Below are 13,394 nucleotides of genomic sequence, written 5' to 3'. Positions count from 1 at the left end.
CCCACCAAGGCTGGGTGGCCCGAAAAAGAAAAATTTTCATCATTCACTCAATCACTGTCTTGCCAGAGGCGCGCCTACACTACAGTAACAAGACTGCACCATTAACACCTATCCTTCAGGGTGCCGGACTTCCCATCTCCAGAACTCAAGACCGGCCTGCCTGTTTCCTTTAATCCCTTCATAAATGTTACCTCACTGACACTTCAACAGCACGTCAAGTCCTTAAAACCATTCATTCCTATCTAACATGCTTACGCATGCTTGTTGGAAGTCCGATCCCCTCGCAAACAAAACCTACTTAACTATCTCCCTCCAATGTTTCCTAGGCCGACCCCTGCCCCGCCTTCCCTCCACTACAGATTTATACATTCTCGAAGTCATTGTTTTCTTCCACCTTCTATACATGTCCAAACCACCTCAGCAACCCCTACTCAACCCGTTGGATAGTAGTTTTGGTAATGCTGCACCTCCTCCTAATTTCCAAACTACGATTTTTCTGCATTATTTTTACACCAAACATTTCTCTCAGACATGACATCTCCACTGCCTCCAACCTTCTCCTTGTTGCAACATTCACTACCCATGTTTCATACCCATATTAGAGCATTGGTATAACTATACTCTCATACATTCCCCTCTTTGCTTCCACTGACAAAGTTCTTTGTCTCCACAGAGCACGTCTCACCTTTTCCCCTCTCATCATTTCTATGATTCACCTCATCTTTGACAGACCCATCTGCAGATATGTCCACTCCCAAATATCTGAATAAGTTCACCTCTTCCATACTCTACCAAACTCACCAACGAACCTCTGCAACTTCTCTTCAGAATCTCCCAAAAGCAGTGTCATCAGTAAAGAGCAACTGTGACAACTCCCACTTTGTGTTAGATTCTTTATCTTCTAACCCCACACTTCTTGCCAACACTCGAGCATTCATTGTCTTACAACCCCCATCTATAAATATATTGAGCAACCACGGTGGCCTCACACATCCTTGTCTAAGGCCTACTTTTACTCAGAAATAATCTCTCTCTCATACATACTCTAACCTGAGCCTCACTATCCTCGTAAAAACTCTTCACTGATTTCAGTAACCTACCTCCTATACCATACATTTACATCATCTGCCACATTGCTCCCCTATCCACCCTGTCATAGGCCTTTTCCAACAAAATAAATGTCACAAAAGCCTCTTTACCCTTATCTAAATACTGTTCACTTATATGTTTCACTGTAAACATCTGGTCCACACACCCCCCACCTTTCCTAAAGCCTCCTTCTTCATCTGCTATCCTACTCTCCGTCTTACTCATAATTCTTTCAATAATATTTCTACCATACACTTTACCAGGTATACTCAATAGACTTATTTTCTTATAATTCTTTTCACTTTCATTTGTCCCCTTTGCCCTTATACAAAGGAACTATGCATACTCTCTGCCAATCCCTAGGTACCTTACCCTCTTCCATACATTTATTAAATAATAGCACCCACCACTCCAGAACTATATCCCCACCTGCTATTAAAACCCTTTACCGGGCAGGACCGAGTATAGTCGGTCCTGCCCCAGCGCATCTAGGTTTCCGTTCTCTATTTCTGACCAATCACAGACCTTCCCTGAGTCACCCCGGCTGAGTGGTGATGGCGGCTTCTCGCTTCCCATTGGTCGAGAGAGCAGAATGTAAACACTTCTACCTTGCCGGCGCCAAAACTCGTGTTTCTCGGTTGAGTGCTCCTTATATACTGAAGCATTTCACCCTATACAATGTCGGTAAGTACTGATTTGTGTGTCTAGTGCGTAAATGAATTGTTTAGCCATATTTTGATATATATATGAAGGCGTTGTGAAGCATATTACGAGTGCACCATGCAAATGAAAAAAGTGCAACAAAATAGGGCCAAGTACAGTCGTTCCTGCACTTTTAGGTGCAGTTTTCAAGTTTTGGTATATAAATATTTCCATAAAATTTGGTAGTGTATATATGAATTCAGTAATGGTCTGGGTGTTTACCTGGAGTTTACCTGGAGAGAGTTTCGGGGGTCAACGCCCCCGCGGCCCGGTCTGTGACCAGGCCTCCTGGTGGATCAGCGCCTGATCAACCAGGCTGTTGCTGCTGGCTGCACGCAAACCAACGTACGAGCCACAGCCCGGCTGATCAGGAACTGCCTTTAGGTGCTTGTCCAGTGCCAGCTTGAAGACTGCCAGGGGTCTGTTGGTAATCCCCCTTATGTGTGCTGGGAGGCAGTTGAACAGTCTCGGTCCCCTGACACTTATTGTATGGTCTCTTAACGTGCTAGTGACACCCCTGCTTTTCATTGGGGGGATGGTGCATCGTCTGCCAAGTCTTTTGCTTTCGTAGTGAGTGATTTTCGTGTGCAAGTTCGGTACTAGTCCCTCTAGGATTTTCCAGGTGTATATAATCATGTATCTCTCCCTCCTGCGTTCCAGGGAATACAGGTTTAGAAACCTCAAGCGCTCCCAGTAATTGAGGTGTTTTATCTCCGTTATGCGCGCCGTGAAAGTTCTCTGTACATTTTCTAGGTCGGCAATTTCACCTGCCTTGAAAGGTGCTGTTAGAGTGCAGCAATATTCCAGCCTAGATAGAACAAGTGACCTGAAGAGTGTCATCATGGGCTTGGCCTCCCTAGTTTTGAAGGTTCTCATTATCCATCCTGTCATTTTTCTAGCAGATGCGATTGATACAATGTTATGGTCCTTGAAGGTGAGATCCTCCGACATAATCACTCCCAGGTCTTTGACGTTGGTGTTTCGCTCTATTTTGTGGCCAGAATTTGTTTTGTACTCTGATGAAGATTTAATTTCCTCATGTTTACCATATCTGAGTGTGTACAGAATATTTTTATTGTCCTTCCAGATCAATAAGAAATTGTTCTATGGTGAGTCCTCCAAGGATAAGTCGAAATTTGTCTGTGTTTGGGATGATAGTGACTCAGATCAAGACCCAGATGACCTGGAAGTGGTGGAAACTGATGATGAATACTTGCCACAAGATGCAGAGGTGCCAACAGATGAGGAGGAAGCTATGCCACCATCCAAAAAAGAAGAAATTGAACAAGAAGATACTTGCTTACATGCAAATATTGCAGCAACAAGAATAATCATGTCACATCCTCATCTTCCTGTGCCACATGCAAAGTAAACTATCCATCAAGAAGGATAGAAATTGTTTCATAAAGTTTCATTGCAGAAATTAGTGATGTAAAAAGATCGTTCTTTCTCAGGGAACTCAGGAATATTTCATTTGTAAGTTGTATCCCATTGCAATGTGTCATTGTTGATAAGTAGTTCCTGTTTCTATTTTTTACTGCTTACAAATTGTTCAGAAACAAGTTAAAAAATATTTATTTGTTTTTTTACAACAATTGCAACCTTGCAACATTCTAAATTGTTATACCCCAAACGGGCAGGACCGAATATACTCAGTCTTCGAATATCTGCAATGGCCCGAGATGTTACTTTCACAACTCCGTTTGGATGGTCTCAGTGACCTTACATCGAGTGGCTCTATCTCCTCATACGAAATCACTTTCAAAATCCGCATTTTAGCCTGCCTTGCCCTCTGAAGGGTATTAACATTTCTATCTTTATCCCATCAATCCTAGCGGCCTTACCCCCTTTCATTCTACTCACTGCCTCACGAACTTCCCCCACACTCACAACTGGTTCTTCCTCACTCCTAAAAGATGTTATTCCTCCTTGCCCTATACACGAAATCACAGCTTCCCTGTCTTCATCAGCATTTGATAATTCTTTAAAATATTCCCTCCATCTTCCCAATACCTCTAACTTTCCATTTAATAACTCTCCTTTCCTATTTTTAACTATCAAATCCATTCCAGATTTTTTCCTTGTTTTCAACAAAATTTGTTGATAACATCTCACCCACTCTCTCATTTGCTCTATTTTCACATTGCTTCATCACTCTCTTAACCTCTCTTTTTCTCTCCTTATACCTCTCCCTCCTTGCATCACTTTTACTTTGTAGAAACCTCTCATATGCTAACTTTTTCTTTGTTACTACTCTCTTTACATCATCATTCCACCAATCGCTTTTCTTCCCTCTTGCACCCACCTTCCTGTAACCACAAACTTCTGCTGAACACTTTTATCTATCAATATGTAGTCCAACTAACTACTGTCATTACGTCCTATATCAAATATTTTATTCTTATTTCTCCTCTTTTTTTTTATTTGTATTACCTATAACCAAACCCTATTCTATGCAAAGTTCAGTCAAAGGGCTCCCATTATCATTTACACCTGACACCCCAAACTTACCTACCACACCCTCTCTAAATGTTTCTCCTACTTTAGCATTTAGGTCCACTACCACAATTACTCTCTCACTTGGTTCCAAAGATCCTACACACTCGCTTAATATCTCCCAAAATCTCTCTCTCCTCTACACTCCTCTCTTCTCCAGGTGCATACACACTTATGATAACCCACTTTTCATATCCAACCCTTATTTTAAACCAAATAATCCTTGAATTTATGCATTTATATTCCCTCTTCTCCTTCCTAACTCATCCTTCAACATTATTGTTACCCTTCCTTAGCTGTAACTCTCTCAGCTACACCTGACTTAATCCCATTTATTTCCCCCCACCGAAACTCCCATACCCCCTTCAGCTTTGTTTCGCTTAGGGCCAAGACATCCAACTTCTTTTCATTCATAACATCAGCAATCATCTATTTCTTATCATCCGCACTACATCCACGCACATTCAAGCATCCCAGTTTTATAAAGTTTTTCTTCTTCTCTTTTTTAGTGTTGTATACAGGAGGAGTTACTAGCCCATTGTTCCCGGCATTTTAGTCGCCTCATACGACACGCATCTTCTCCTGTATAATTTATTAGGAGGACAAAAGAGAACATTCTAAAGATAACATAAGATAAGTTCGCCTCATTAACATCAAGATCCCCTCACCAGCATCAAGATCCCCTCACCAGCACCAAGATCCCCTCACCAGCATCAAGATCCCCTCACCAGCACCAAGATCCCCTCACCAGCATCAAGATCCCCTCACCAGCACCAAGATCCCCTCACCAGCATCAAGATCCCCTCACCAGCACCAAGATCCCCTCACTATTATCAAGATCACCTCACTAACATCAAGATCTCCTCACTAACATCAATATCCCCTCAGCATTATCAAGATCACCTCACTAACATCAAGATCTCCTCACTGACATCAAGATCTCCTCACCATTATCAAGATCACCTCACTAACATCAAGATCTTCTCACTAACATCAAGATCTCCTCACCATTATCAAGATCACCTCACTAACATCAAGATCTTCTCACTATCATCAAGATCCCCTCAGCATTATCAAGATCACCTCACTAACATCAAGATCTCCTCACCATTATCAAGATCACCTCATTAACATCAAGATCTCACCATTATCAAGATCACCTCACTAACATCAAGATCCCCTCAGCATTATCAAGATCACCTCACTAACATCAAGATCTCCTCACTAACATCAAGATCTCCTCACTAACATCAAGATCCCCTCACTAACATCAAGATCCCCTCACCATTATCAAGATACCCTCACTAACATCAAGATCCACTCACCATTATCAAGATCCCCTCGCCATTATCAAGATCCCCTCACCATTATCAAGATCCCCTCACCAGCATCAAGACAAAACAATGCAATAATATGAAACTAGTTCTCCCAGGTCGATGTTAAAAGTGTCAACTTCACCTTGACTCTCTCTTACACTAACAACCTTGTAATATTGTTGCTGGAATTACCCACAATATGTTAGGTAAAAGGACAGAAATGCAACTATTGCGACATTTGTATTGTGGCAACGTTTCGCTCTCCAGGAACTTTGTCTAGCTGTTACAAACAATAAAAGGACACGGAGGGTATGTATATATCCTTCATATACCTATATATACCCTCTGTGTCCATGTATTGTTTGTAATGGCTTGATGAAGCTCCTGGAGAGCGAAACGTTGCCACAATAAAATGTCACATTAGTTGCACTTGTGTCCTTTTATCTAACAATATTAACCTTGTAAGTAAGATACATTAGTGTTGAAAGTTTAAAGTTTGTCGATCATTAAACTGAAAATGACCTTAAAACGCGAGTTTTTCAGTTTTGTTTCATTTATTCTGATCTCAAATTCTCTACAATACCAGAAAATGTTTGATTCTAATTTTTAAGAAAATACAATTGGAATCAACATGTTTTTAATACAAAAATAAAATAATTAAAATATTCTATCGTTTAGGATTGTAAGTCGATGAGAAAAAATCGTTCCTTGATTGTTACGTGGGAAACACTTTAAGAAAACTGAAAATTAAAATTTACACAAGTTAAAATGAGTTCTTTATTTTAGTTAAAACCTGCCACCAGTGAAAATTTGAAGCCCATCTGGAAAAGCATTCTTCAGTAATTTATCTATTTCCATCGATTCCCATGTTGTTTTTACAAATTTTAGTAACATTTCAAATTTGGAGAGGAGCAGCCGTAGCTGAGTGGTGAGAGGCGCGACTCTCACCTCTGAGGTCCAGGGATCGTATCCCCTCATATTCACTTTTCCTCAGACTGAACTTATGGGGTTTTTATACTTAGAGAATGATTCATATTTAATATTTTGAAGCAGATCAGAGGAAGTATTCTTTAGTATTTTAATACAAACGAATATCAATATTTATTCAATAAAATTTGAAATTCATGTCATCTAATAACAGCGTTAACATTGCCCTCAGGAAAATAAACCTGTAGTTAAATCTTGAAGACGAACTGGTAAGTTATTCTGCAGTTAAAGAATGGATTCGAAATATTCCTTTTTTTTTTTAACTGTTTTACTCTACTGACAAATATGGTTCGGTCCTCTGGTATGACCTATTTCCAGTGGGTAATCTCGCCTTCCAGTGACAGTGTCTTCATCTGCTACATGTTCCTCACCTGACCACAGTATATAAGCGCCAATCTTCATGTCTGTGCTACAGACTCTGCACAACTTCGGTGCTTTGAAAGATTACCGTAGTCGGTCGGAAATGAATCAGTCATTAAATGTTAATGTCCTTCAGAAGAGGAATACTGAAATTTATTTAACATTTAACCGGAATAAATATTTCCCAATTTCAAAAAAAATGTGTAATGGGCAAGTCTGCACCACTCTTCGCCTTTTTTCTTTTTGCATATTAAACTAAGTCACTGAGGGTTTTGGAAGTTATACGAGCCATTCCCGGAGGCCAGGAATGAGTTCAACAACATTGATCATGGAGGCATGTGTACATACCAATTGTTCCATGAAGCTGGCCCTAGTTACTGTACTGAAGTCCTGAAACGCTGAAAGAGATCGAATGAACACTTCTCAAGTTATTAGCGAAAGAAAAAGGAAAAGTTGGAGAAAGAAAAAATATTATGTCGAATAATCCACACAGAAAGCGAACTTTAGACACAATTTTATTTCCAACTGGACTGTTATTAAATCATATCTATGTCTTGATAATGGCCCAAGACTGAACGAAATGTTGTTTAAAGATTCTTCTCTATGAGTTATATGCGAATTGTTCTAGCCACGGAATTGTTTGCAATTATTTATAATTTTTTTTTCTTTGCAGTTAAAACCAAGAATCCCAATTTCTCGCATGGTTAGTAAAAGCTTCAGTCAACTCATGGCAGAATACGTACTTGGATCGATCATTTGCCATGAACGAAGCTGGATGACTAGTAGACAAAATCAGGTATGACATAAAAATTGATTCATGAGATAAACTAATTTAAAATTTTTCAGCCGTCGAAGTCTTAGAAAATAAATAACATTCGCACATCCAGCAACTTATTTTAATGTATTCAATCTAATTTTAATAAAGAAAATTTGTGTTCCGCAAAGTATTAATGAGTACGAGAACTGCTGTCCTGCTGGAAGTATTATTGTGTATGAGAACTGCTGTCCTGCTGGAAGTATTATTGTGTATGAGAACTGCTGTCCTGCTGGAAGTATTATTGTGTATGAGAACTATTGTGCTGCTGGAAGTATTATTGTGTACGAGAACTGCTGTGCTGCTGGAAGTATTATTGTGTACGAGAACTGCTGTGCTGCTGGAAGTATTATTGTGTACGAGAACTGTTGTGCTGCTGGAAGTATTATTGTGTACGAGAACTGTTGTGCTGCTGGAAGTATTATTGTGTATGAGAACTGTTGTGCTGCTGGAAGTATTATTGTGTATGAGAACTGCTGGGCTGCTGGAAGTATTATTGTGTACGAGAACTGCTGGGCTGCTGGAAGTATTATTGTGTACGAGAACTGTTGTGCTGCTGGAAGTATTATTGTGTATGAGAACTGTTGTGCTGCTGGAAGTATTATTGTGTATGAGAACTGTTGTGCTGCTGGAAGTATTATTGTGTATGAGAACTATTGTGCTGCTGGAAGTATTATTGTGTACGAGAACTGCTGTGCTGCTGGAAGTATTATTGTGTACGAGAACTGCTGTGCTGCTGGAAGTATTATTGTGTACGAGAACTGTTGTGCTGCTGGAAGTATTATTGTGTACGAGAACTGTTGTGCTGCTGGAAGTATTATTGTGTATGAGAACTGTTGTGCTGCTGGAAGTATTATTGTGTATGAGAACTGCTGGGCTGCTGGAAGTATTATTGTGTACGAGAACTGTTGTGCTGCTGGAAGTATTATTGTGTACGAGAACTGTTGTGCTGCTGGAAGTATTATTGTGTATGAGAACTGCTGGGCTGCTGGAAGTATTATTGTGTACGAGAACTGCTGGGCTGCTGGAAGTATTATTGTGTACGAGAACTGTTGTGCTGCTGGAAGTATTATTGTGTATGAGAACTGTTGTGCTGCTGGAAGTATTATTGTGTATGAGAACTGCTGGGCTGCTGGAAGTATTATTGTGTACGAGAACTGCTGGGCTGCTGGAAGTATTATTGTGTACGAGAACTGCTGGGCTGCTGGAAGTATTATTGTGTACGAGAACTGTTGTGCTACTGGAAGTATTATTGTGTACGAGAACTGTTGTGCTGCTGGAAGTATTATTGTGTACGAAAACTGTTGTGCTGCTGGAAGTATTATTGTGTACGAGAATTGTTGTGCTGCTGGAAGTATTATTGTGTACGAGAACTGTTGTGCTGCTGGAAGTATTATTGTGTACTAGAACTGCTGTCCTGCTGGAAGAATTATTGTGTACGAGAACTGCTGTGCTGCTGGAAGTATTATTGTGTATGAGATCTGTTGTGCTGCTGGAAGTATTATTGTGTACTAGAACTGCTCTGCTGCTGGAAGTATTATTGTGTAATAGAACTGCTGTGCTGCTGGAAGTATTATTGTGTATGAGAACTGTTGTGCTGCTGGAAGTATTATTGTGTATGAGAACTGCTGTGCTGCTGGAAGTATTACTGTGTAATAGAACTGCTGTGCTGCTGGAAGTATTATTGTGTATGAGAACTGTTGTGCTGCTGGAAGTATTATTGTGTATAAGAACTCTTGTGCTGCTGGAAGTATTATTGTGTACGAGAACTGTTGTACTGCTGGAAGTATTATTGTGTACTAGAACTGCTGTTTTACTGGAAGTATTATTGTGTATGAGAAATGCTGCCCCACTGGAAATATTGTTGTGTATGAGAACCATTTTGCTGCTGAAGGTATTAATGTGTTCTAGAACTGTTGTCCTGTTGGCGGAATTGTTGTGTATGGGAACTGCTGTCCTGCTGGAAATATTATTATTTATGAGAACCACTGGGCTGCTGGAGGTATTAATGGGTACTAGAACTGCTGTCCTGCTGGAGGTATTATTGTGTTTACCTGGAGTTTACCTGGAGAGAGTTCCGGGGGTCAACGCCCCCGCGGCCCGGTCTGTGACCAGGCCTCCTGGTGGATCAGAGCCTGATCAACCAGGCTGTTGCTGCTGGCTGCACGCAAACCAACGTACGAGCCACAGCCCAGCTGTTCAGGAACCGACTTTAGGTGCTTGTCCAGTGCCAGCTTGAAGACTGCCAGGGGTCTGTTGGTAATCCACCTTATGTGTGCTGGGAGGCAGTTGAACAGTCTCGGGCCCCTGACACTTATTGTATGGTCTCTTAACGTGCTAGTGACATCCCTGCTTTTCATTGGGGGGATGTTGCATCGTCTGCCAAGTTTTTTGCTTTCGTAGTGAGTGATTTTCGTGTGCAAGTTCGGTACTAGTCCCTCTAGGATTTTCCAGGTGTATATAATCATGTATCTCTCCCGCCTGCGTTCCAGGGAATACAGTTTTAGGAACCTCAAGCACTCCCAGTAATTGAGGTGTTTTATCTCCGTTATGCGCGCCGTGAAGGTTCTCTGTACATTTTCTAGGTCAGCAATTTCACCTGCCTTGAAAGGTGCTGTTAGTGTGCAGCAATATTCCAGCCTAGATAGATCAAGTGACCTGAAGAGTGTCATCATGGGCTTGGCCTCCCTAGTTTTGAAGGTTCTCATTATCCATCCTGTCATTTTTCTAGCAGATGCGATTGATACAATGTTATGGTCCTTGAAGGTGAGATCCTGCAACATGATCACTCCCAGGTCTTTGACGTTGGTGTTTCGCTCTATTTTGTGGCCATAATTTGTTTTGTACTCTGATGAAGATTTAATTTCCTCGTGTTTACCATATCTGAGTAATTGAAATTTCTCATCGTTGAACTTCATATTGTTTTCTGCAGCCCACTGAAAGATTCGGTTGATGTCCGCCTGGAGCCTTGCAGTGTCTGCAATGGAAGACACTGTCATGCAGATTCGGGTGTCATCTGCAAAGGAAGACACGGTGCTGTGGCTGACATCCTTGTCTATGTCGGATATGAGGATGAGGAACAAGATGGGAGCGAGTACTGTGCCTTGTGGAACAGAACTTTTCACCGTAGCTGCCTCGGACTTTACTCTGTTGACGACTACTCTCTGTGTTCTGTTAGTGAGGAAATTATAGATACATCGACCGACTTTTCCTGTTATTCCTTTAGCACGCATTTTGTGCGCTATTACGCCATGGTCACACTTGTCGAAGGCTTTTGCAAAGTCTGTATATATTACATCTGCATTCTTTTTGTCTTCTAGTGCATTTAGGACCTTGTCGTAGTGATCCAATAGTTGAAACAGACAGGAGCGACCTGTTCTAAACCCATGTTGCCCTGGGAGTGAGAGCTGCTGGACTGCTGGATGTATTATTGTGAATGAGAACTGCTGATCTGCAAAAAGTATTATTGTGTATGAAAACTGCTGCCATGAGAACATAAGAACATATGTGAGAAGGAACACTGCAGCAGGCCTACTGGCCCATGCGGGGCAGGTCCATGCCATCCCGCGGCTTTGACCAATGGCCTCCCCAGACAAGTCACCTCCATCTAAGGAATGAGCACGGCATCTGACCCAGTAGCACCAGGTAGTCAGGTCCAACTCACACCCATCGACACCCACTCATGTATTTATCTAACCTATTTTTAAAACTACACAACGTCTTAGTTTCTATAATGGTACTCTGGAGTTTGTTCCACTCATCCACAATTATATTACCAAACCAGTGCTTTCCTATATCCTTCCTGAATTTAAATTTTTCCAGCTTAAACCAATTGCTGCATGTACTGTCTAGGCTAGATATTTTTAGCACGCTATTTACATCTCCTTTATTTATTCCTGATTTCCATTTATACACCTCAGTAATATCCCCTCCTAATTCTACGCCTTTCTAGAGAGTGCAGATTCAGGATCCTCAGCCAATCCTCATAGGGAAGATTTCTGATACATGGGATCAACTTTGTCATCCTTCTCTGTATCTTTTCCAGAGCATTTATATCCATTCTGTAATACGGTGATTAGAACTGAGCAGCATAGTCTAAATGAGGCCTAACCCAAGATATAGAGAGTTGAAGAACAACCAGAGGATTTCTAATATTTATGCTTCTTGATATGAAGCCCAGGATTCTGTTAGCATTAGTGTGAAAGCTTATGCACTGTTGTCTTGGTTTTAGATTACTGCTAACCAGAACTCCTAAATCGTTTTCGCAATCAGTAATATTAAGATCTACATTATTTAGTTTATATCTTGCATGGTTATTTTCCTGCCCAACAGTTAGAACTTTGCATTTGTCTATATTAAACTGCATCTGCCACTTGACCGACCATTGCATAAGTCTATTCAAATCAGTAGAATGAATTGGATGGCCTATATCGGTGTCATCAGCAAATTTTCTTATGTCGCTATTTATTCCCTCATCTACGTCATTTATGTAAATTGTGAACAACATGGAGCCCAACACTGACCCCTGAGGAACATCGCTTGTGACGTGCCACCATTCTGGTTTCTTCCCATTTATGGAAACTCTCTGCTGCCTGTCAACCATGCCTCTACCCAGGAAAAAATTTCTCCTTCTATTCCGTCTGCCTTAAGTTTCCTCAATAGCCTCCGATGTGGAATTCTATGAAAGCCTTACTGAAGTCCATATACACAATATCATATTCATTACCATGATCTACCTCCTCAAACACCTTAGTGAAAAAAAAGTTAGTAAATTCGTAAGACAGGAACGCCCCTTTGTAAAACCGTGTTGAGATTCATTAATCAATCTGTGCCTGTCAAGATGGCTACGAATTGCCTCGGCAATTATTGATTCCATAAAATTTTCCCACTATGGAAGTAAGGATAATTGGTTTATAGTTCGAAGCTACGGACCTGTCACCTGCCTTGTAAATAGGTATTACATTTGCCATTTTCCACTTATCAGGCACTATGCCAGTTTGTAGTGATATGTTAAAAAGATTAGCCAAAGGTTTGCTAAGTTCCTCTTTACATTCCTTTAACACCCTTGCAAACAGTTCATCAGGACCTGGGGATTTGTTAGGTTTTAGTTTCTCTATTTGTCTGAGGACCATGTCACTAGTTACCGCAATCGTACATAGTTTATTATCGTCCTGTTCTACATAATTTATTATTTCTGTAATATCGCTAGTATCTTCTTGAGTAAAAACTGTCAGTGATCTGACCTGAGCTACTCTTAAGCGGGTCTATCTTGCCCTTAATCTTACTTCTGTATACCTGAAAGAACCCTTTTTGGTTAGTCCTCGAATCCCTTGCGACCTTAGCCTCATAATCCGTTTTTGCTTTCCTTATTCCGTTTTTATATTATTTCTCTCTTTTATTGAATATACTGATTTCTTAACTGCCCATCCCCTCTTTTGATACACCTACATATGCCTCTCTTTTGACCAATGACATGTTTTAATCTATTGTTCATCCATTTGGGATCATTTTTGTTAGATCTAATTTACCTACTCAGAACAGAAGTTGTCTGGGCAGCTAGGACTATGCTCTGAAAAGTGTCATATTGGCAACCAACACCACCAACCTGACCCATAGTCAGGTCATCCCAA

The 13,394-nt window shown here is 40.8% G+C and overlaps 1 protein-coding gene across 3 annotated transcripts in view; it reads left to right on the top strand.

The window, feature by feature from the left end:
- Nucleotides 1–13,394, top strand: part of LOC128694510 (glyoxylate/hydroxypyruvate reductase A) — a 373,487-nt gene that overhangs the window by 209,624 nt on the left and 150,469 nt on the right. For all 3 annotated transcript variants that reach the window (XM_070098023.1, XM_070098024.1, XM_070098025.1), the window contains one exon: nucleotides 7,624–7,746. In XM_070098023.1, the coding sequence (XP_069954124.1) occupies nucleotides 7,624–7,746 (123 nt within the window). The remainder of the gene's footprint in view (nucleotides 1–7,623; nucleotides 7,747–13,394) is intronic.

This window comes from Cherax quadricarinatus, chromosome 60 (assembly GCF_038502225.1).
Source record: "Cherax quadricarinatus isolate ZL_2023a chromosome 60, ASM3850222v1, whole genome shotgun sequence".
Taxonomy (NCBI): Eukaryota; Metazoa; Arthropoda; class Malacostraca; order Decapoda; family Parastacidae; genus Cherax; species Cherax quadricarinatus.
This window is presented reverse-complemented; position numbering and strand designations above follow the sequence as displayed.